The sequence below is a fragment of the Cylas formicarius genome, unplaced genomic scaffold (assembly GCF_029955315.1).
Source record: "Cylas formicarius isolate icCylForm1 unplaced genomic scaffold, icCylForm1.1 PGA_scaffold_4__25_contigs__length_36172078, whole genome shotgun sequence".
NCBI classification, from domain to species: Eukaryota; Metazoa; Arthropoda; class Insecta; order Coleoptera; family Brentidae; genus Cylas; species Cylas formicarius.
This window is the reverse complement of record NW_026844334.1, coordinates 31966533-31992895: the sequence shown is the minus strand read 5'-3', so window position 1 is coordinate 31992895 and position 26363 is coordinate 31966533. Positions and strand designations below refer to the sequence as shown.

Sequence of the window (26363 nt, the reverse complement as noted above, 5' to 3'; positions counted from 1 at the left end):
TTAAAAAGGAAACTTCATATGACCATATGTCCTAATCGTGTAAACACTTTTGAGGTGTTTTTTTTTTCAAAAATTGAATACTTTTTTTAATATCTCTAATATCTTTTTAGATGAAATATAGCACACATGTATTATGTACTAAGAGGCATTATTTAGTGTACCAATTTTTTTTAAAATACATCAGTAGCGGGTACACGGAATTTCACCTGTCTCTTGATGGCACACCACTGATTTCTCTTAAAATACAAATTGTTCTTACAATCTCCAATTATTTCTAAAGAAATTTAATTTCTTGGATTTTTTCAATCCGCTATACATAACAATATGGTTAATGTGAATATTCCTTACTTACTTAGGTATGTCCGTTTTATTAAAATACTTCAAAAAATCGAAGTACGAATACGAAGTACCTAAAGTGTGTACCTAAATTATTTCATATCCTTGTGGTAGACTGTGTCTGAGAATTATTAATTCTGTTGTCAATGCGGTGGTTTGACAGAATGGTCGACTTTTAATGAGTTGGCAGATATGCGTTTTGTGTTTTGGTTTGGCTGATGGCAGTGTACCGGAAGCTAGGCGATTATATCAAGAGCGCTTTTCTAATAGAGTCACACCAGATAGGCGAACATTTTCAAATGAACATATTTAATTACGAACAGAATGTGATTCATGCCTGACGGCGCGAAAGCTCAGTGTAAGAGAATATTTAAATCACACATTCAATAACCGATGGATAGGGCGCGGCGGATCTCAACCATGACCTCTAAGGTCTTCAGATTTAAATAGTTTGGACTTTTTTATTATGGCATCTTAAAATTCTGGTTTATCACACCCTAGTTAACACTGTAAAGAGCTGAAGGATCGTATATGAGAAACACTGGAGGTATACCTCAAAAAGTGCGCGGTAATATGAGGGAAAGAGCTGAAGCGTCCATCCTTCAAGATGGAGGACACTTTCAACAACTTATCTAGATTCCATGTTATACTTTTTTTCAAATAAGTTGTTATTAATTTACTAACAGACAATTTTGTTAAAAATTATTAATAGTAGGTCGTGTTTTTGTCTTCTTTTATATTGAAGGACACTATAAACTAGATATTTTGTTTTAGACAGATATTTTATTTTTCATAAAAAAATTAACCAAAGATATTATTTGTTCATAGACAGTAGCACGACACGGATGCCCCTAAAAATATAAATGACATTTGCATTCATTCATTCATTCATTCATTTATGAGCAGATTTGATCTCTTGGTAATTGATAATTTGGTCATTGGTAATAAATGTACTAAATTAAAATTAATCAGCAAAAAAAAATTAGGGAAAATATTGTAGAACCTTTAATTTAATTTCTCAAGCAGAATCGGCGTTTTGCAGTTTTGTTTGCTATTTCTGGGCGCCATGTATGTCTACGCTACTATGCATGTCATTTAAGCAAGTGGTTTCAAATATCTATAAAAAAATGTACCCTATAGTTAAGCTTTGAACTGAGGTGACTTTTACTTGATGAAAATCCATTTATCAAAATAAATAAGAACTAAAAGTTAAGATTTTCACGATTTTTTTTGTTTAAAGGCACGGTGTTGTTGAAACAAGTGTCATGTCAAAATATATAATTTCGTGAAAATCTGAACTTTTAGTTCTTATTTAATTTTTAACTAAGCTTTGATGTTTTCGGTCCTTCGTAATATGTAAATGATAACCTAATCACTAAATATCTTTTCAAAGTCTTTTCTAACATCTAATGTAAATTAAATAATATTGCAAGTGCATAGTTTTAATAAATTTAACTACAATTTTATTTGCTGTAGAGAAAGCAAAAACATCAAATTAATTAATAGTAATTTAATTTATACATAATTTTAAAAACCTGTATTTCAAAGAGGAATTTTTCGAATGAAATTAATATAGCCCATAGATAGATTTACTTCTTTGGATCTTAGTCACGTTAAGAAGAAAAAATGTTTTGTAAATTGATTGCGTGGGACATCTCCAAACTTTCGCGATTAGCATGCCTTCCGGTAATTGACCATATAATTTAAATTCATAGCACTCCAAATTGTCGCGGGCGAGACCATTAAGCAACTCGATATCGTAAACGAAAAGAAAACGACAGTAACACAAAGTAATAATTTATTTGCATTCAAAATAACATATAAACGCAATTAAACAAAAATATAAAATACGCTAACGCGGCTTCTTTAGGTCAAACAAACCGTCATACACTTCGGCAGACGGAACTAAAATTCAGAAAAGAAAAACATATAAGCAACAAGCAAGCGAAAACTAAAAAAAAAGCTTCACGAAAACTTTACTCATGCATCGTAGTACCTTTTTCTCTTCTTTTGTGGGTGGATTTCTCAAGCTGATCAAAAGCGGCGCGTATAAAAAGTCCAACATTGCGATTCCGAATAGCATCCATTCGAAACCGATGGTTTTTATCAGTGTCCCACTCAACGCAGGTCCTGAAACATGAGGTACGATCGATTTGAATTAATTCAGTAGTTTAAATTGAAATAAAATATAAAAAAAACATTTTTTATGTCTACATGACTTAATTAAAATCCTCACAGAAAATAGTCTAATGACATCAAATAGAATCAACGATGTCATCGGTTGGTGGCGATAAATTTCTAACCCGAACTAATCTAACGTCTAAAAAAACACACTGTATCCATCCTAAACAAATGAGGCGACATACAATATTAATATACAGGGTGTATTCTAATTGAATGTCAATAATTAAGCAAGCGATTTTTGGGTCCATTTTACAAAGAAAACTTCTTATGAACATATGTCCTAAAAGTCTTTTCAGATACAGGCTGGTAAACTTTTCAAACATAAAATATATTTTTTGAATATCTGTAATTTAATGAATTTAGGCACACATGTACTATGTACCAAGAGCCATTATTTGCTCTACCACAATTTTTTTAAAATACACCAGTGGCGGGCGTAAGGAATTTCACATATCTATTTTGGCATCATTGATGGTAGGCAACTGATTTTTCTTAAAAAATAGTAATTATTCTCACAATTTCCAATCATTTCTAAAGAAATCTAATTTCTTGATTTCTTGAAAAATTAAAGCCTCTTCTCTGCATAGTCAGTCAGTCAATATCGTTAATATGACAGCATGCAACATTATTATTTCTTATTAAAGTAATTGTCTATCTGTTTTATTAAAATACTTCAAAAAATCGAAGTACTAATACGTAATAGAGTCATGTGAATTAATAAGAAACACTGGAGGTATACTTGAAAGAGTCCGCGTGTTAAGCTTGTTTACCAAAGAAACGGTTTTTAAAAAAACTTTAATTTGATTAAAGCAATTGATAGTTGTACAAAACGGGAACATTTAAATACAACAAGAACTAATAAGAAAAGCAGAATGGAACTAAATTACAATTTTAAAGTAGACAATAACGTTAACATTGTACGACGCTGAATAGTCAGTCTTATATGATAAACAAGCTTAATGTAGGCTCGTAATTCGTGGTAATATAAGGAAAAGAGCTGAAGCGAGCACCCTTTAATAGGACACTTTCAATAATTTATCTAGTTTCTATGTTCTACTTTTTTTCAAAAGGGTTGTTATTAATTTATTAACAGACAATTTTGTTAAAAATATTGAATAGTAGGTAGAGTTTTTGTCTTAAATAAGAATCCTTTATTATTTATCTCGTTGTTAGGGTAATATGTTATTTCCTTAAAACTGGAAAAGTAAAAAGAATAGTCTTCTAATTTTTTTTGAAGGACACTAGTTGGTAACTGAAAACTAAATATCTTGTTTTAGATAGATATTTTATTTTTCACAAAAAAAAGTTCCCGATTTAACCAGTGCAGTGGCAACAAAAATTAATCAAAATGTTATTTGTTCATAGACAGTCAGTGGCACGGCACCGATTTCCTTAACAAAAATAGTAAATTATTTGATAGATGAAAACCTTAACTTGCATTAATTTTCGCTTAAAAAAAAACTAATTTCTATGCAGAGAAGAGGTTTTTATTTTTGGATTGAGAAAAATCATGAAATTTAATTTTTTAGAAATGATTGGATATTATAAAAATAATTTTTATTATAAGACAAATCAGTAGTGTACCATCAATGTCTGCCAAATTAGACATTTGAAATTCCTTGTACCCGGCATAGTACGGTGTGCCAAATTTCATATTAAAAGAATAAATTTTATTTTTAAAAATTTTACTACCCTGTATCTCAAAAATTGAGAAGTTTAGGACATACGAGGGCAGCACCAAAATTTTCCGGTCTGAATGTGAAAGAAACAAAGTAGAGTAACAATTTTTTATTATTTTTTAATATAATCCCCCTTAACTTTAATACACTTATTACATCTCTTTATTAACAACTCAATCCCTTTAAAAAAATATTATTCTGGTTTGTTTGCAAAATGAGCTAAAAGAGCCTCTTTTAACTCAACGTCGTCATTAAACCGTAGTCCACGTAAGTCCTTTTTCAAATATGCAAACAAATAATTGTCGCAGGGGGCCATATCTGGACTATAGGGAGGATGATCAATCTGTTGGTACCCACACTTTAAAATGGTAGCTTGTGCAACACCAGCAGTATGGACAGGTGCATTATCGTGCAAACGAGGCACGCCTCTGGTCAGTTTTCCTCGACGTTTTACACGTATACAGTCTCAACAATGTTGCGTAATATTTACCACTTTCTTTAAAATCTTCCTTCACAATCCCAAAAGATCGTGGCCTTTTTTGTTGACTGGCAGACTCTAAATTTTCTTGGAGGTGCTTCACCCTGACGACGCCACTTCATTGATTCTTTTTTGAATAGCCGAAAGGTTTTTAGGAACCCAACTTGCACTAACCCTATGCATACCTAAATGATAATGCAGGATTCGACGAACACTTGTATTTTATTAAAAAGCTTAGTAATTTCTGAGATTTCCTTGACCTTTAAACGTCGATCACTCAATACCACCTCTTCCACAATCGCACCAATATCTTCCGTTATGATCTCCACTGGTCGACCAGTTCTTGAATCAATTTCAAAGGGACTCCTGCCCCATTCGAAAACGTTTTGCCCATTCTTTCACTACAGAACACGAAGGAGAACCTCGGCCGTACACACCACCGAGCCTTTCTTTAATAATTTTAGGTGGTAACCCTTCTTTTGTCAAAAACTTTGACTGCTCTTTTTTAAAATGCTGTCAATAAAAAACTATTTGACGCAAGACTTAATTTTTTTTCCGAAGCCTACTAAGATATATATTTAAAAGAAGACAAAGTTTTATCGTGATACTGGAGCTGCATCTATGTCAGGCCGGGAAATTTTGGCGCTAACCTCGTATGTTCATATAAAGTTATATTTTGAAAACGGACTCAAAAGTCCAATTAAAAAATACCCTGTAATAAGCGAAAAAAGACAAAAAAAACAAAAGCATAGAATCAATTCCAAATACGTTTAGTAGGTATTAATTGAAAAAACAATATCCCAGAACTATAACCATGTAGATCTAGATAAAACGCAACTAGTCCCAAAATAAGTCGAAAATTCTTTGCAAATACGCAAGTTCAGTACCTAAAGTTAAGGGCAGCGGAAATGATAAGCCGATTGGGGCCATTATTACCCATCAAAGTATTTTTACAATTGGTTCATCGGTGCGGTGAAAGACTGTTCCAAACCTCATGGCAAGAGATATGTTCAATCTAGTAATGTCAATAAGGGAACGAAGTGAATTTATTAAATATTTCGTATAATGTCTTGTCGATCTACTGTATCTAACAATGTGGTCCAGCATGACTGACTTGGCTAGCCTATCATATACGGAATGCCCTTTACTATCGATAAACCGAGCAATAAACCAGTAAAAAAAAAAGATTTACAAGTATTTGTCCGTTCAGGGAGATACTTTTATTTTAGTAGCCTCGAAACCTTAAATATTTTAAAATCATTTGCGCTTTGCCATTAGTGGTGTAATTTCTACTACGGAATGAAGGAGAGCAACGAACCAAAAAGAAAGTGTAATTTGAATATGCGCTGAATCGTTCTACAAGTATAGGAAGGTAAAACGTATGTACTACTTGTATCACAATTAAATTAGAACATAGAGATTTTCACAGTGCTTTGTTGGTCAGTTTGGTTATAAATTTAAATTTAACAACGGAGAGTCCTTTAAATCCAAGTGGTCATTAAGTAATAGATTCGAATATGTCATTTTGTCGATCTCCATAACTTCTAACAAAATAATGAAGAATGTGAATTACTAGAAAAGGATTTCAACGTTATTTTAAATTACTCAAACACCAATAGGGAATTAAATTGTTTAGGGGTCGATTGCGAGCTTTCCATTATTAAAAACAATTAAAAATAAGACTAACCAAAACTAAGCAAAAATAATATGGTGTTCACAAGAGCCGATAAAGGAAAGACAGTCATAGCTATCGATTCTCTCGAATATATTACAAAATTCAAATACTTTCTTAAACCAGACATATATCACCGAGTTATATGAAAATAAAATCAAAACTGGAATTACAGATTTACCACTTTTTAATGACGTAAAAATGCTAACTAATAATTATGAATCCTCAACCTCCAAAATTATATTCTTTGATTAAATTACACAAACAGAATATGCCAATTAGGCCTATAGTTTCTTTTGAAACAGCACCATCAATTAAACATTCCACAAGATTAATAAAAATTATGGAATATCATATCATAAGGTTAAAAATATTAAAATTCCTCCTAACGCAATTCTACTTTCATTTGACGTTCAAAATATATGTCCTAGCATTCCACCGATATCATAAAACAAGACTCGTTATATACTAGTAATAGTTTGTTTAAACCAAAATTAGTTTAATGGTCAATTTTATATTGCTAAAGAAAGATTAAATATGAGAAATCCGCTTAGTAAATTACTTACCGAAATTTTCATGGAATATCTAGAAAATATCATAGAGAAACATCGTCAGAGTAAAAGATTTCTTTGGTGGTACAGATACGCCGATGATGTTTTTGCTTGTTTCACTGGAACGAAGACAACTACAGACCAAATTTACCATAGAGACAACTAACCTCACACCCTCACACACACAAAATATCTGCCTTTTAGTCTTTAATCCACAATTTACCTAACATACCACTTTCCAGATGCTTTTAAAAAATAATTAAATATTATAAAACAAATAGTTTGTAACAATGGTTACGTCCCTTCTTTGATAGATAAGATAACTAAAAAACAGTTTCAAATAACTCTGAACTCTATCCATCCCATATTAAACACCGAACCCAAAATTTATAAAAGAATACAATACATAGGAGAACCTAGAAAGAAAGTTTCGAAACCTCTATTTAAATTTGGTCTTAAGATTGCCTTAAGAAACACACCACGAAAAATTCAAAAATCCGGAGTCTACAAGTTGAAATGTGGATCATCTCTTAACATTTTAGAAACGGATTAACAAACATAAAACAACGTATAAAAGTAAAGGTTCATATTCTAACATTTAAATTCAGAAACGCACAAGTTTGACGATAATTTTGATGTTTGACATAACGAATTAAAAAGCAAAAAACTAAATTTGTTGGAAGCTATGGAGAAATAAGATATTACTACTACCTGCTACTAAACATGAAAATCTGAACATTTTTTGTTCCAACTTAATTGTGTCGGATAGATTTTCATCAAATAAACGCCACCTCAGTTTAATACTTACATTTTTATCTTTATCATCGAACATCATCCATTCTGCTTCTACGTGTTTAAATTTTTAAAGACGGTTTGAAAATACATCAACGTTTACTATAACATCAGATGATATGGAAGCTGTCAAGGTCAACCTTGATGCAGTACAGTAGAATGGAAAGAACGATGTGATGAAGGCATAATGAAATTGTTTAGGAATGACAATTTTATCTAGTATTTAGTATTTAGTATTAGTATTTTATGCATAAACTCAAAGAAAAACTTTAAATTGAGCAGTGTAAATTTGTATATAATATTATGAATGAACCCCGAAAATCAAATACTTAGTTATCAGGTTTATAACTATGAAACTAGAATAATATAATAATAATATATATCAAATTAATAACGGAACCAACATAGGATAGTAAATGCGTCCAAAACATTTAATTACTACCTGAAGTTAAAAAAGTGAGAAAGTTATGTTTTTATTAAACAATTAAAAGAATATTTTGTGACGGCATAGATGTAAATTGGTTATTACTGAGGTTGATTATTTTTGATAGTTCATTCTATAGTTTATAATAGACATTTATTATGTTATTAGTGATAATATTACACAAGTTTTATATTCGCTATTTAGAGAATCTCTAAAAAATTGTAAATTATTATTATTATTGTCATTATTATGAAGAAATAAAGTTTAAAAAAAGTCAAGGTATATAATGTCAACTGGATTACCCGAGTCAAAGGATGATATCCAGTGTATTTGATATAACTATTCTGCCAGCTTATCGTTTTTTTTTTTATAAATCGGTGTTACAGTTGCGCAAATTGACAAAATATTTAAGTCAAATTCATCAATTTCGCTAGAAAAACGAAATATATATTTATTATTTAGACGACACTGGCTTCGACAGCCAAAACACTATAACGGTTTGGGTAAAATATTCTCTTTCTCCACCAGCAAAAAAAAACGTATATCAAGAGTTCCTGTCAGCATGACCTTAATTGTGAAGATATTTAGGAAAAAAACTAGCTGAAGTTTACCTCTTCTAATTTGATTTAATATGTATTATACATATTAACATTAATATAATTATATAGTAGGCAGTACAACAGGATATATTTTTTGTTTCATTTTCCTTACTACTACTCTGGACCAGGAGCAGATAAAAACCTTAATAGCAAAATTACAGTCGTGACCATTTATCGCGTCTTAATTTCTATTTGATTTTGCATCATACGTTGTGCATGATATTATGGGGATTTCCAAGCATGGAGTTGAAGTTTACACCATGTGTATGTGATAGTAATAGTATACTATGCAACAAGTGCGGTAAGCGGCATTTGACTCACGAGTTGATTTGACTCGAGCGGAGCGAGTATTTAATAAACGAGTGATTTAAAAAGTTTACCGAACGTGTTGCATACTATACTTTTTTTTGGGTACATTTTCGCAAAACAACACGAATACATCAACTGAAATGAACGTCCGAATTGACAAACGTCAAAATTCAAAGCGTAGGAAATATCTCCGAAAACATCCGATTGCTCCCAAATCCGTGCGGTAAAATTCCGGAAATGTCCGAAGTGGCTCGGATTCGGGGGAAACGAAACTGACGTGGTAAAGCGACGTTTCCCGCACGCTAGATCGGTGCATAATTAAAAAGTTATTTTCTTCACATTTATAGAACAATCCATCACCTATGATATTTACGACACTTACATTATGTAATAGCTAATCGTAAAAAATATTGTGCGAATATTATAACGCCCTTCCGATAAATTAAGAGGCTTTTTGACTTTGTTTGGTGTTGAATATGACATTCTGGAACTGATAAATTAACTATGGATAAAAGCAAGTAGGTGATAACTTTGATAATGTAACTTAATTTAATTTCAATTTAAATTTTAATATTAATGCGAACTTAGTCATAACGAGTAAGTTAAGTTGCATTAGACCGAACAAATGCACGCGCAAATTTCTCATATTCATTTTGCATTTGATTTCTTTTTGAATGTATTATTTAATTACCGAAATAAATATTATTTGATATTACTTTACTTTACACCAAAGGTTTACATTAAGATTCATTAGTTGGCAGACGAGCTGTCTATAACAGTAACGCTTATTACAATTGGCCAAAGCTTCCTTGTCCGCGTTACGGCTATACCTTTGTCCACTACCATTGTAAATTAGATCACAAAAATTACATCGGCAATATTAACATCGAACCGATTATTGTGCAACCGTGCAGCAAACTTTCGTTCTTATTTTCCCTTTTTATTATTTAGGCGGACATTTTTTAAATTACGGCGTTTTGTGGCGGGCTGCAATTCTTGGGCGCGTTACATGCGTGCGCTCTCGATTACATTTCCTTACTTTCGGTTTCGTTTTGTGGTTCATCGATGCCAACGTTGCCGGTTCTACTATTAGTATGCGGGTTACCGGAAAATTATAAAATTAAGGTCGTTCTGCATAAAACATAGCTATCCTGTAGAATAATTATTCGTAACGAAACTAACCAACCAAAGCTGACCAAACGAAACGAAAATAAAGGCGTTTAACTCAGAAAGAACAATTTTTTGGTAGGTGAGGATTGGCATTTCCTTCTATATTGGTTATGGGGTTTGACCTGTTACAGGTACAGTCATGGATATAACTTCGGTATAGAATATCTGAAAGGAAAAGGTCAATTAATCTCAAACAAATTAACTCCAGTTTCTTTTTAGCTGCGGAGCGTAGCTAGTAGCATCATAATTATGTCCAGCCAAATTTACCCCTAATATTCCATACATTGAAAATGATCAGATCGGTATTTCGTAAAATGCCTTATTCCCTAAAATGTCTGATAGTTTTAAGCATTTTGTATAATTCTTAGTAATTCTATACAATTGCGGAGGTCAAACTTTACCGACCACATACTGTGGTGGTCCATTAAAGCTATTTCAATATAATGTACTATGATGTATTATGTGGTGAATAAACTTTTAGTATCACAGTTAAGTTTTTTTTTATTGCAAACATTTAATTAGTAACGGAAAAAATTACGAAAAAATCTAACCTGAAAATATTTAACAAATGAATAATTACAAACTATAAAAAAATTCTGGTGACAAAATATAGTTATAAACTAATTAAATTACGCAAAAATATATTTACTTAGTTTTATATGAAATTCTGAGTTCTGGCTTAGTTTTTCTTTTATGCTTCTCAGAGTGATCAGGATATTGGGAAGACCACGAAATTAAATTCACACCATTGCTCCCAACAAAAAATTTTTTTTTTCTACGACTATGCTTGGAATCCTCATCTTGTTCATACCGCAATATTAACGGCATGTGATAGTCTGCAAATGGTAACATGGTGTTTTGAGGCATATGAAGACTTGATCTTGATCGTTTAGTCAATATTTAATAAAAATTACAATTTCAATTCTCTGGGTTTCTACTATTAAATTAGAACTGAACATTTTTTGTTCTAATTTAATATTGTTAACTAGATTTTCATCAACATCTATATCTACGTTTGACCCACACTGTATATTTTCAGTTTACTGCAAAAAATGCGTAAGAAAAAAATGATCCAATACCTCATTTTTAAATGAATTTTGAAGATATTTTAGCCATTCACTGTATTTTTTACTGAAACTGTATTTTTTACTGAATACTATAATGTACTGGTTTCTTTTAATCTCTCTTTTGGATTGTTGCTAATTATTGTTTCCCATTCGGCTTTAATTATTTCCCAAAGTTCTGGCCTAGTTTTTGTTTTATGCTTGTCAGAGTGATCTGGAGATTGGGAAGTCCACGAAATTAAATCCATACCAAAAAAAACTGTTTTTCTTTTCTAGAGCTAAGCTTGGAATCTTTATCCTGTTGATACTTCCATGTTAACGGTATGTGGTAGTCTGCAAATGGTGACATGATGCCCAGATCAAAAGTTCCAGGAATTTATTCAGAAAATTAAAAATACAAGTTTATTAATGTCACCTTCAAAGTTATCCATATCGGCTAAAACACACTTATGCGGTGTGTCCATCAGTGCTTCCTGCGATTTTTCCGGCTACTGAAACGCGTTCCCCTCAGTGATTTTTTGACTCGATTGAACAGAAAGAAGTCACAGATAGCCAAATCAGGTGAATTCGGTGGCCGTTGTTGCATTTTTTGTCAAAAAATTACGATGCCACCATTATTCCACCACGAGTTTTATGCCCACAATTCGGCCCTCTTTCGGCGAATTGGTTTACTCAAACGTCTCAAACACCCAAATAATACTCTTTAACCACTGTTGTAGTAAAAACTGTGAGCATTGCATTCTTTTTTGACTGAAAACGAGGTGCTGTTATGGTCTTGGCTCGTTTAGTGACCTCGATTCACTTGCCTAATGTTTGGATTGCGTGTAGTACTCATATACCATCATCTCGTCTCCAGTAATGATTGTTCTGATGGATGTGACATCTGATTTAACCTCGTATATCACCTCTTTTGAGGTCTTTTGGCACCCACTTTGCCGCTACACGGACGGAAACCCAAATCATTAACCAAAATGTCTTGGTCAGATACATAGGCAATGTTCAAGTAGTCCGCTATCCCTCAGATTACTAATTTGCCATGAGTGACGAAAATTTCTGTTACTTTATGAGTGTTTTCGTCGGTTTTTGATGATCTGCCATTCATCATCATCATCGATTGACTCACGACCACTTTTCAACTGCTCGTGTCTCTCGTAAACGAACGTTTTTTTTTTCGCATTTCCAAAATTTTCATATTTCGCGCACCATTAAATCCATTTCAATGCAAAATATAGTTCCTTGTTGCAAATTTAAATCGATTTTTAAAATTGTAAAAAATCTGTAACTCACACCCAGAAATAGATGTATACTAGGCTACCTAACTTTTTGCAAATTTAAAGCTATGACGCTAAGATTTAGAGGGAATGTCAAGAACGGATGTACAAAGTTAACAAAACATAAATCTGAACAAACGGCGATTACTTATTTATAACCTCCTTTATCCAGTAAATTGGTTGTATACCATTTTAAGAAAAAGCTCTCCACAACTTCAGATTACACTCGCCATATTTAACAGTTTTGATAATGTGTTTTGTTTATCATTTCTTGATTGCGGGGTCTTCTAACACATCGTCTGTAATCAGGATCTATTATATTTAGTTTTGTTTCATGATCTTGAGCAAACATTAAATGATTTTTTTTGTTCTTGGGAGATCATAGAGGAACTTTTCTTGCTGCTCCTTCATGTAGGTTACTTGTGGGTCGTTTTTAGAAGTCGGAGCAATCTGTATATCTTTATAAGAGTTGTTTTTCTTTTTGCTCTACTGTTTTCACGTGCCGGTTGCATTTTTAATGTCTTTTCCATCATTGTTTTAAAACGACGCAAAAGATTTACCATATTCAGCAAGGATTTTCTTCTTGCATCAACATTACGGTCATTTTAAAAATAATTATTTAGAAAATAAAGAAATTATTCTCAATTGATTGTAGCAGTACGGAAACTCACAGAAGTTTATAGTTTTGAAAGATAAGATAAATATTTGTAAATCTGTTTAGGTTAAAGCTAAACTTTTGTCCCTAATTCCCTAGTCTCTAATCAAAATCTGTTGCAGTGTGCCTTTGTTAGTCTATTACAGAAGTAGGTGATATTGCAATCTTTTTTCTTTTAAACTTTATCTCGCGTAGTTGACTACAACAATTACATATAATTCATACGAAGGCCAACTTCCTGACATATCGCATATAAAGATGTATGAATATGTTTTCAACTTCCAGTCAATCAAGATCTTCTGTACCTCCAGAGACCTGCGAGTACCTATTTTTCAGTGTCTGCTTCTGGATATGCTGTAACTTAAGGAATTGATTAGAAAAATGGTAGAAAATAGAGTGTTTTAAAGTTATCTTAAATAAACTTTTAAAATTAATTATTTGTTATTTATAAATTTAAAATTAAACTTAATAACTAATTGGTCAATTAGTTCAATGGTTTCATCGGAAGTGACAAATGTTGAATTTTAAATGACACAGCAGGTATTGTTTCTCACTTCTAGATTCATCAGATTATTTTAGTCTGATTTGAACTATTTTGTCTTATATTTTAATGTATCTTAATTTAATTTAGTATTTTTAGTAATTTTTATGAAGAATGCTGGGCAACATGTTACTTTATTATTTTAGAGGTTATTTGCAGTTAAAAACTTTCGTTAAGAAATTTTTCCATCACTAAACAGCTCTATAAAGGCTAGTTCAGAAAAAGCTAGTAACTTGGTCTCGTGGATTTTTTTTTAAATCACACTCATAATGAAACTGACAAATTTGCTTTTTAAACGAGCAAATCAGAAGATTTTCGAAATTTAATGAACTCGAAGGGAGCTGCATTCAGTCTAAGAAGAAATATAGAAGTTAACTGGGACACTTTTACAGAGGCAAATGATACAAATTCCTAAGACTTATAATGAAAATAAATTGCAGGTATAAGAAAACTGTAGGAGACATGGCTGAGGAACTTGGGAGATTGTACTAGATTGAACTTCAGAGTCACTAGTAAGAACATCATCAAACAGATAACGATTTGCCAATGATGGTAGCCAACCTTCCTTAGGAAAAGGGTACCTTAAGAAGGAGGCAACTAATTTAGTAACTAAACGTGACTGAAAAACAGTTTACTCGCAATGTAAGTGATTTAGCCAACAATCTTTTGTGAATGTTGATTGATTTGCAAAATACAGCGATGACATGCTTCGGCCAAGATCTTCTAATGCTATTTTCTCAAGAATGTTAGGAACTAGCAGTTCTTAGGGAATCTTAGTTGTTTGTCATTTCCATGTTCATAGCATTTTCTTCGTCTTTCTTTCTTCTCTCCACTTCTTCTAGAATAGCTTTTCCAATTATTTCATAAAATAAGAGCAAGTGGTGAATGCATCGTGCACAGAGCAATCTATTGAATCCAAAAATGCCAAAAAACGGATGTGCTATTTGCAAGCTGCAAATGTAGGCTTCGTTCCAAATTCCAAATTACTATATTGAACTCTGGAATAGTTAATGTTTTCATTTTCTTAAGGCATCTGTCAAATGTGTTTCGAAATATCAAATACATATCATCATCATCATCATCGGGGAGTAATTGTACTCGATTTCCTACAATTTTTTTTATTTATCATATCATTTAAACAAGATGTATCTGACGATAAAATATTTAAATCCATATTGTATATTGTATATTTCTATCATAGATACACGATGGGGATTATGCTTATAATAAAATATTTAATCTTGTGTTTAGTTTTTAGTTATTAGTTTTTAGACGACCTGGTCATAGACGATCTTTTGCAAAATGTATAGACATTTTCTCTCAGTTTTACTCACTGCGGATCTGATCTCGATCGTTTACTCCATATTTAATAAAAATCAACTGGATTTTGATGAACATATCTACATCTACATTTGGCCACACTGTATATTTTCAGTTTACTGCAAAAAATGCGTAAGAAAAAAATTATCCAATACCCGATTTTTAAATGAATTTTGAACATATTTTAGCCGTTCACTGTATTTTTTACTGAATACTATAATGTTCTGGTTTCTTTTAATCTCTCTTTTGGATTGTTTTTAATTATTGCTTTTCATTCGTCACTACTTTTAGCATATATAAGATGTGATTAGCGAAAGACCATCTATTGTTTGAAGATTATTACTATTTTCAGTATTAGAAAAAATACCGTCATTTTGCTGCTGGAATGACTCTTGGGAATATCATCTTAGTTTTTGTTTTTGGTTAAATTTTTAACTAAAATATCGACGAAGTTGGACGCGATAAATGTGTTAATTCAATTTGGCAATATAGCTTTCTGGTATAACTTGATTTGCCAAATGTTCCTATTTGGTAAATACGAATGCGAAACTCAAATACGTGCAATAAATGGGTCTATATTGTCACTTTTTTTTGTAAAGAACGTGATCGGTTAGTGAAATTTAGTAGGCATAAATGAAACTCGTAATACATTTGTCATAATATTTATACAGATATTTTCAAATACCCGCGTCGAATTAATTAGAAATCCGAACGCTGACGCGTTTTGCAATTGAACGGAAAATAAATATTTTCTTGTAGCAATACCGAATGTAAAGCAAGTTCTCGGAGAACCTTAGATCCGCATTGAAAATTATTACACTGAATTAGTATAGTATACTCAATAGGGTGCTTCAAAAAAAAATATATATTTTTTTTAGCTCTTACCCTCTCAAATGTTTCTTTTTGATATAAAAAAAAATCCTCACCAAAGATGAACCTTGTAGCTCAATTCGAAGGGGTCACTATTTTTATTTTAGTATCCCATTTAATTAACGTGGGAAAATTCTTTTTTCACTAAAATTAAATTTACATATAATATTCGCGATTTTTTACAAAAAATCAATTTATATTGTTAAAGTTGATTGTTTAAGCTTTCCAAAACCGTATAACAAAGAATGATTATCATTAAAAGAAGATTAATTACAGCCATTTAAAAATTACTCAAAATTTTTATCCTAATTAATAATCGGTGTTTTATTTTTTTTTATTTTTTTTTATTTTTATTTTATTTTAAAATGGTTGTCAGTAAGTAGGGTAGGTGGCAGCACTAATTATATTAGATCATACGGTACAGTTGTCAAGCAGCGAAATTTTCTTCCGGAATCGTAAACTTAAATGCATAAAGCATGTGACCGATAAAAAAAATATTTTTTTTTACCAAGAAATCAGTTAAATTTTCATTTGTTAAGTTAAAAGTTAGTTAAAAATACGAAAATAAACAAATAATTTTAAGTCGACAATATATTCTTAAAGTATAGACATTTGACCGTGGATGCTGAAAATTTCCTAAATGTATCCCTTACGGTTGATTTTTAATCTATTTTTTAATTAAAATTCCTTAAAATTTTGTTTGGGGTATCAATTTTCAATCATAAGTACTTATAAAAAATATACATAGATTAAATTTTGGTAAATGGGGCGGTCCACTTGACGTGATGTTGCTGTAATATATCATTGTATCCACATGGTTTCTTACCGCGCAGATCAACTATCAAGAACTTAACAAAATTCTTAGAGGACTGGACGAAAAGCTACTATAAAAATATATAATTTATTTAGATTTCGAAAAGGCTTTTGCCAAAATTCCGCAAAATCTCCTTTTGCTTAAGCTCGAACACTACGGGATTAGAACAAGTCTAATTGCTTCATTTCTGAAAGATCCTTACTATCAAGTAAGAGTAAATGGCAGTTTGTCAAATAGGCATAAAGTGTTTATTGTTATTCCGCAGGGATCAGTTCTTGGGTCGTTGCTTTTTCTAATTTATGTAAGCGACGTAAGTAAAAACATCAAAACTTCAATCACACTGTTTGCAGACGAGAGACCTAACAATCATAGAAATTTGATCTAAAAAATGAGCATTGGAACAAACAGAACTCAGTATTATTATGCCATTAATGAAAAGAGCTTACAACATGTAGAAGAACAGAAAGACCTTGGAATTCCAACTTGAAATGGGAGACACATATTTCAAAAGTAGTTAAACAGGTTAATTCTCTGGTGTTTTGTATGAAGAAGGCCTTTCTTAATAGATCATTTCAGGCCATAGAAAAACTTTATAAGCCTATCATTCGTCCAAAATTAGAATATAGTCAGACAAGATGGGATCCCTACTTTATTAAAAACATTCAAATACTCGAGCAATCCATTTATCTAATGATTCCTATGAGGAAATACTTGTAAAACTGAATTAAATAACCTTGAAAGAAAGACAAGTTACGTGGCGATCTAATTGAGACTTAGACGATGATACAAAACTATTACTCATGTAAACTGCGCATCTTTCAAAATGATCCGAATATCCATCTACGAGGTCACTCTAAAAAATTAACCAAAGAAAAGATTGCCAAACTGCAGAGAAAAAACTTCCTATGCAACAGAGTGCTGTATACCTGGAACTCCCTGTCGGAACAAGTTGACAGAGAATTGCACCATCTAATGAGAGTGGATACTCATTATAATCAGTAACTCTTTTTTCTTCCTTCTTCCGTTTCGAAAAAATCTTTTTCTTTTTTCTGATATCATTGAACAATGATTTTCTGACAATCAGTTCTGCCTGTAGCACCTGTAATTTACATATAAAACTCCCTAAACTTTGTCTTTCATTGCTATGTAATAAATATACAATGTGGTATTTAAGAGTAAGGCACCCCTATGTTTTGGCCAGCTAAATAAATACAGATTCGTAGTTTTGCGCGGTCACAGGTTGACGGTTCACATTTTTTAAGACACTTAACGAAAATTTAAATTTTAAACGCGGCCTACTGCGAATCCGCAAACAGCGCCAATTTTCGATATTGGAAAAAGTTTTTTGAAAAAATTGTTCCCGATATTATACTAACTCAAAATACCAGTCTCATTTTTAGATTTTTCAAGATGCTCCACATCCTGTTTTAGATGCGCAAAAAATAATTTTTAGTAAAGATTCTGGAGCTGGTCGGAGCGTCATTGTTTGCGGTATCAATATTCCGCGTTAATTTTTCCAACCCCATTCTTCTGGTAATATTTATTTTCCGAACCATGTTTGAACTTGTAAATATACTCTTTTGAAGTGTTCAAAAGCGGCATCTGCAGTAGGTGGTGGCAGTTTAACGCAGGTATTTTTGGCAGTTGCTTTCAAAAAAGAGTTATATCTCAATGCATTAAGATCTTTTATTTTTTGGGGGCATTATATAAAGCAAGACTGCATGTAACACCAGTTTTAAAAATTTAATCGATGTCTTTGCATTCATTTTTAAAAACTGTCGCAGCATTATGCAAGTCCGTTCGTTTTACGAAATTTTTTGCAAACATGTTTTTGCCACGTTGAAAAAAAGCTAACGTCGTGTCACATCCAGTGAATGCATGTAAGAACAGAATATGCTGTTTACACTTTGGTAATATTTTTTCTAAACTCTTAGAAGAGTACGCTCTTTGCAGTATTTTGCCTTTGGATGGTTTTAGAAAATAAATTTCTCGGTCGGGTGGTGAGAGCGTAGTCAATAAAACTAAAATATCTACGTCCTCGGACACTACAGCAATATTTTCAGATTGCAGATTAACAGCAGTTTCAATTATTAGTCTGTCGGCATCAGTTTCTGCTTGGCAAGAAAATATTTTATTTTCTGTGAGTGTTTCTCGTAGCATATCTATAATTTTTGGCATTCGATAAAAAATTTTCCTGCGCTATTTTTAGTGGCATGGTATTATCAAATATTATGTCATTATATGCGTTTTTTTTACAGCGACGCGTTCGTTCCATTGATTTGGTGCAGCTCTTCTTGTAACCATCAAACACGACATAAGTGTTGTTTCCATAATTGTTATGTAGATATCTGACATAATGTTGACAAATTGTACCGAAATTTTCATCTAATTGCCACTTGCAACGATGTAATAACAGTGTTGGTATTCCTCTAGTGACTTTTATAATATCTCTTAGCTTAATTCAGAGCTACATCCAATTTTGTCTCAAATGAGGCAATCATTATTTATATTATCACTATTGGATGGTTCACCCATTTTGATACGAGGCTGTAACAACAAATATTTCTAATATCAATAACTAACCTTTATATCACAATTAATTTAAATTTCAGATGTAAGGATTGGAAATTTCTTTTTTTTAAACAAAAATGTGAAAAAATCGGAATTTTCACTATTTTTCCGATTAATTAAATGATTATTTCTGCATAAATAAAATACATAAAAATAAATCAACTGTTTGTGTAAGCACTATCTTATAGGAAATTTCATGCAGATTCCAAATATATATTAAATTTTACCATTACATTCTAACTTTTAAGATCGATCGATTATAAAATATACTATTGAATATTCACAGTTGTTTTCAAAACCATGTAATATAAATAATAAACAAATACTTACTATTTATGCCACTATTTTCAAAGTTTGTAAAACTCAGTAATTAACTTTTATCACACTCACTGTACAATAATATATTTATTTTTTACTTATTTTTTTTTTTTTTTTTCGGAGCAAACAACAACTACGTATCAAGCCTAGCAAGTTGCCACGTGTACTATTCTGTTAGGGCCCGGGTTAACAGCACCCAACAGCTGCTGTTGCCCCCTCTATTCCCATCCCCACCCTTCATCGTTATACCTGCTGTCCCTTGAGACCCAAGATGAAGTTTGTAATAGTTCTTCTTTTTAAAATCTAATTTTACACTAATATAACTTAAGGAAAACTCCAAAAAATTAATAATTATTTATAATAATTATTAAAAAATTAAGATCGCACAAAATATTTTTTTAACATTTTTTTATATGCTATTAAAAACACATTGCCAAAGTTTATAAAAAGATTTATTGACTAGCACTGGATTCCGAGGTATAAACCTTATTGCGCTCCACTACATAGCCTTTTCCTGTTTCTTGTTTATCATATAAGACAGTTAGGTTATAAATTATTATACGGCGCAAAACGTGTCCCATCTGTGTTACAGATTCAAAAAAATCTATTACCTCTTACGTAATAATTTAGGTCATGTTCCAATCGGGTGTTTTTAGTCAACCCATCATGACTAATATGTTTTATAATGTTCGTACTTCTGTACGATTTGTCCTGTCTGTAATAATGGAAAGCTCTTCAACAAAACCATAACAGTGTCTCTTTTTTTAAAGAAACTTCCACAGATTGCTGCTGTACTATTATTTACAAGTGTTCTGGATTCCTGCTGCTTCGGTTGTTGTGTCGCCAATCATCCTGTTGGCTTCTTCATCATAATTGAAAAATGCTTGTCTGGAATGCATTTTTCTTAAAACAGTCAATTCAATTGACTGTTTTAAGAGCAATTCAGAAGATTTGTAAATAGAATTACAAACGCAAAATGGGGTTTTTAGAATTTTCTGACAATGTATGGTACACATATGTATGTACCATCCGAGATGAAAGGGTTAAGGAATATTTTTCGGAAAATGCTTACGCGCACCAAGAAACGCAATTTGTCGCTGCTACTATCGTAGAGTTTAACAATTGAAATAAACTGAACATTAGTTATCGTACACTTTAACGAGGACACTAAGTGTTAAATAATTGTTTGCTCGCTTCCTGTTTTGTCCTTAATAATAGCAATGTAACTACTCGCAAGAAAACCTTGAGTCGCTGTTATGAAAAAGTCTCCTATATAGAGCAATATTCAGATAAATATAACAATGGATTGCCAACCATATTTAATATTCAATATTTACTCATTTAACCTAAGAAAGTTTGAATCTACCAAGCAAACACCATGGACACAAGGTGGTAATGACGGTCAAATCTTAAAGAATATTTCAGAAGTTTATATAGACAATTTCACTAATTCCGAGAACTGAACTTACTTTGTATAAATTAGAGACTTAATTCCAAAATTAAAATAGTATGCGATAACTTCTAAAGATGTTGAGCCAAGTTTTCCTATTTTTAAACATATGTTTGCATAATACGACACATTTTTTTTTGGATATTTTGGAAAACATTTTGTTTATAATTGTTTTTATAACTGCAAAGAATAGTTTGTAAACTTGTATGTTGTGCGAGTTGCTATCATCCGAATGTATCAATAGTATTGTTGAATTATTAATTGCATTATTCTTTTTTTTAATCGGAAATAATATTTTTTGTATTTTTGTTTTGTAAGATTTTTATGTTTTGCAAGTATCAATGTGTGCATCAATGAATAAAAAACTTTTATTTCGAATGTTTGTATTTAAATGCGCATATGTTGGATTGTTTGGCTCGCATATTCCGCAATTCTTATTTTAATTTCTGCCTCCTCCTCCTTTTGCTATATTGCCAATTGGGTGTAACAAGGGTAAATTTATTTAATATGGTACACACACAAAAACACACATACAAGTTTATCTATCTTGACAGACCGGTTTTCACTTCTCGATAACACTGTGCTTGTAAAATAGTTTCTCTATTGTATAGAGAATAGAGACAAATGAGATATATAACTTCTCTTCTCTGCTCTGCTTCTTTAGAAGTAACTTTTGGTTTTTATTACGTCATTGCTTGTTGAAAAATGCTTTCATGACACATGCTGGTTTCAAACATTTGGGGTCCATTAGAGTTATGTTGTTTTTTTAACGAGACATATTTGAGTGACCTGATCGATTCTCCTCCTCGCCAAAATTATTTATTTATTTGCAATCAACAGTTAACCGTACTAAACTATATAACAAAGACAGAATGCATTATATTTGAGAATATGAAACTGATAACAGTAAAGAGTAGATAATAATTTCCCAAACTCACCAATGGCAAATCCTAGACAAAAAGCTACATCGCCGATCGCGTAGACGCTGCCATAGACAGCCGAATGTCGGATGTCAACAAGAAAGCCCAGTTCCGGCATAATCGAACTGTCTACCATTCCTATAGCGAAGCCTAACCCCGCGTTGGGCACGATCAAGTGATTCATGTTGGTCGCCAATGGAATCTGAAATCAATCAAGTATAAAGATTGTGTGTGGTCATAAACTGACCCCTGGATTAACCTCGCTTTGAATAATGGTTGTTCAATAATCGTATCATTCTTGTATTGGATTGAAACCACCTTTAATAGATGTTATACAGTGAAGGGCTAGAATATGGAACAGATTCATTTAAAATTCCGGCATTTTCTTATGATTTTTTTTGCGTTGAAATTGAACTGAGGTGGCTTTTACTTGATGAAAATCCCTTTAACAAAATAAATAAGAACTAAAAGTTCAGATTTTCACGAAATTATATATATTCACAGAACAATTGTTTCCAGAACACCGTGTCTTTATCGAATGTAATATTTACAAACTACCTGTTACTATATATATCGAAAAATGACAATAAAACCATAATTAATGTTGTTGTGAGGATTTAAGTTCAATAAAGAAGAGGTATTTAAATCTAATTGATCGTTAAGCAATATATTTGAATGTCTCATTTTGTTAATCTCCATGGCTTCCAATAAATTTAATTTTCTACTTTTTGTGGCTGTGTATAATATACCAATATTGTCGTCAAAAATGTGTTGTTCTGTGTTTAAGTGTGTAGCATAATTAGAATCTAGACTATTGTTTTTAAAAGTTTTTTTATGTTCGTTAATGCGTTTCTTGAAGAATCTACCTGTTTGTCCAATATAAATTTTAGGACCAGATCCGCATTTCAACCTGTAGTCACCTGATTTTTGAGATTTTGGATATTTCGTTTTATTGCTTTTTAAAAATTTCCTATTGTGTTCTTAGTTCTGAAAGCTATTTTTAAACCACATTTTGACAAATGTTTTGAAACTTTTTCACTGGATTATCCAATGTATGTAATTATTTTAAATTGTTTGTGTTCTGCATTAGGTATCGGATAAATAGAGTTTACTGGTGTCTGGATTTGTTTTTTATTTATAATTTTATCGATAATGGAGGGATTGTAACCGTTGTTTAGTGCAATTTGTTTAATGATATTAAGTTCTTTGTTGTAATTTTATGTTGAGAGTGGCGTATTAAGAAGTCTGTGTATAAAAGAGTGAAGTGTGTGTGCATAAGGGTGATTTGAGCTATTATTATTGACGACTGTGTCCGTGTGTGAAGGTTTATGATAAATGGAAAAATCTAATTTGTTTTGCGTTTTCGTAATAGTTAAGTCCAAAAAATTGATAGAGTTAATGTAATTTAAAAAAGAATTCAATTGTCTGTCCGTTCCAATAAAGCAAGCAAAGACGTCATCCACGTATCTATACCACCATAGAAAAGTTTTACTTAAAAGATGTTCTAGTATGGTATTTTCCAAGTTTTCCATAAAAATCTCGGCTAACAAACGACTAAGTGGGTTTCCCATAATCAAACCTTCCTTAGAGATGCAACTCTGTCCATTAAATTCAAAATAATTTTGTTCTAAAGATACTATTAAGCAATCTAATGAATCTTGTTTAATGGGTTAACCTGTTTCCGAGTGAGGGTTAAATCTGCTAAATCTATCACATCCATAGGTGGAATACTGGGAAATAAGTTTTGTACATCAAAAGACCATTGTGTTGCGTTAGAAGAGATTTTGATGTCTTTAACTTTGTTGATTAATTCAAAAGAGTTTTGTATTGCAAATTTTGGGTACAAATCTGTCTGGAACTTTAAAATATTCACTAATTTTGTTGAGAGTTTAACTGCAGGAGCTGTTACATAAGACACGACTGGTCTAATGGGCATATCTTGTATATTTAATTTTACTAAAGAATATAATTTCGGTGGTTGGGGATTCATAATTGTTAAAAAATACATGTTTTTGTCACTAAATAGTGTGGAGTTAGTAATTACTTCCTTGACTTGTCTTTGATATAGCTCGGTAGGATCGTGTTTGATACATTGGAAAAGTTCTGGTTTAAGAAAATTGTTGGTTTTTGAAATATATTCTGGGAGATCGATAGCTATGACTGTCTTTCCTTTATCTGCACGTGTAAATATTATGTTATTTTCACAAGCTTTGTTTTTGATTGTTTTTACTAGTGACATTTGAGAAATTTCTTTGTTTGTTGTTATCTATTCATTGAGAGTTTATCATTTTCGCTAATTTATGTTTGTTTAAATTAGAATCGTTAATGTCCTTAAATGCTAGTTCACAATCGATCCCTAAACAGTCTAATTCTCTATTAATGTACAAGTGCTGTAAGTTAAAGTTGAAATCATTTTAGAGAAATTCAACTTCATTTTTAGAAAATGTGGTGTCTTTTGATAAAGACACGGTGTTGTCGAAACAATTATCATGTCATAATATATAATTTCGTGAAAATCTGAACTTTTAGTTCTTATTTATTTTGATATACAAAGCCGGTCAAGAAGCAGATGTTGATACAAAGTTCGATTTTTTTAAGGGAATACAATTTTTTTAAATCCATTTCCGATTTCTGTGTAAAATTTCGGGCATAAAACAAATAAATTTAATTTTTAAATGAACAGGTAATTGTTACTAAGTGAAACCCAGAATTTGAAATTTTTATTTTTGTTGAATATGGAGATAAGAAAGAAGTATGTTATTTGTTTAATGCAAAGTACCCAGAAAGACCCATCCACAGCAATTTAAATTTGGAGAAAATTTATAGAATTAGGGCGTCTTTTATTTATATTAGATGTTGAGCATAATCCGCATCGGGCAGTTTGGCAAGTCGCTTGAAATAATTATGGCATTCAACCTTTGCGTGTGTTAAAAGAACAAATGTATCATCTGTACAAGATTACATTACTATACGAGCAGGACGAAAATAATCCTAGACTAAGAGACAACTTAATTCCAGTTACTGTTAACTGATAAGGCACGTTTTGTTTTAATGTTATGGTAAACAGACAGAATAGTAGGTATCGGAGTACAAATAATCCCCAAAAATTAATGTTTAGGCATTGATTTCAGTTGATTTGGATAATAAAATTATTGGACGTTATTTCTTCGATCAATAACACGTCCTTGAAATCCAATACCTTATTTTACATGAATTTGTTCCATATTTCACTGTATATTTTATGTGCTTTTCGTTATACCGGGTGTCAGTGAAATTACTAGCCAATCGATAACTATGTCAAAGCAATGGAATTATTACATTTTGTCAATTTTCTTATTATAAATAAAACAAACTTTATAAATTTCCGTTTTTGTATTCTAAGTGCAAGTGCAAGTAGGAAATGTTCTTTAAATGAGAAGAAACATATTTTAACAAAGAAATATGACCCTCATACTTTTATTCTGTGTTCAATATAGAATAATTATTATAATAAACCGTTTTTATGTATCTTCAATTATTTTTGAGACATTTGCCATTTAAATTTAAAAGCCAAACTAAATTCAAATTTAAATAAAAAAATATGCCTTATTTTACAAGAAAGCATCAAATTGGCGACGGTTCGGTTGGTTGACGAGGGGCTCCTGGATCATCGAGAAGTAATTTGCATGGTTACAGTATTATTTAAAAAAATGAAAGTCATCACGAAACTGACAATATTGAAAACAATTTTATTGTAAGCGATATTTGGGCTTGTGTATTGGGCTTGTGTAGTGGCGGACCAAAGAGACGCAAAATCGGTCGTACTATCGGCATAAGTCAAAATATTTCTAAAAAATGTTGGTATGACAGAAATAGTCTGTATTTATTCTTTTCTCGGACAAATGTTTTTTTACGATTGTGTCAGAGAACTCCACCTGGTGGCATAATAAGCAATCAGACTCGCATCACTCATAGTTCCACCTATGAAAGGCCCTTTTTAACTATTCCAAGTTTATTAAAATCCATTAAGCCATTTTGGAGATATCGACAATTTCTTTGCAAAGATAGAGCAAACCGCATTAAATAAGAAGGTCGGAGATGCAAATTAACAATAACAGTTATTCCTCTTAGTGGTCATTATATATAATATACTCAACTTTTTTCTTATTTCTCCCGGTACATGTGTTTATTTTTTAACAACAATACTACATCTGTTTTTAATAAAAATAACCCGTTTTCTAATTTTGACTTGAATATTATGCTGTGCTCCACTGTTGCCAAAACAAACTAATACCTGTGTCGTTCATCAAACATCTAATATACTATCAAGCGGAAAAATCATGTTTTTTATTGCTAGCGTGGCAGTCTCATTTATTATGATTGGCAGTCAAGTGTC

The 26363-nt window shown here is 31.6% G+C and overlaps 1 protein-coding gene across 3 annotated transcripts in view; it reads right to left on the bottom strand.

Annotated features, from left to right (window-relative positions):
- Positions 1 to 26363, bottom strand: part of LOC132701180 (synaptic vesicular amine transporter) — a 241218-nt gene that overhangs the window by 3726 nt on the left and 211129 nt on the right. For 2 of the 3 annotated variants that reach the window (XM_060668907.1, XM_060668906.1), the window contains exons 10-11: positions 22007 to 22190; positions 2333 to 2466 (exon numbers count right to left, since the gene is read on the bottom strand). In XM_060668907.1, the coding sequence (XP_060524890.1) occupies positions 2333 to 2466; positions 22007 to 22190 (318 nt within the window). Of the gene's footprint in view, positions 1 to 2120; positions 2242 to 2332; positions 2467 to 22006; positions 22191 to 26363 lie in introns of those variants that run through there. The other variant, XM_060668908.1, reaches the window with a different exon arrangement.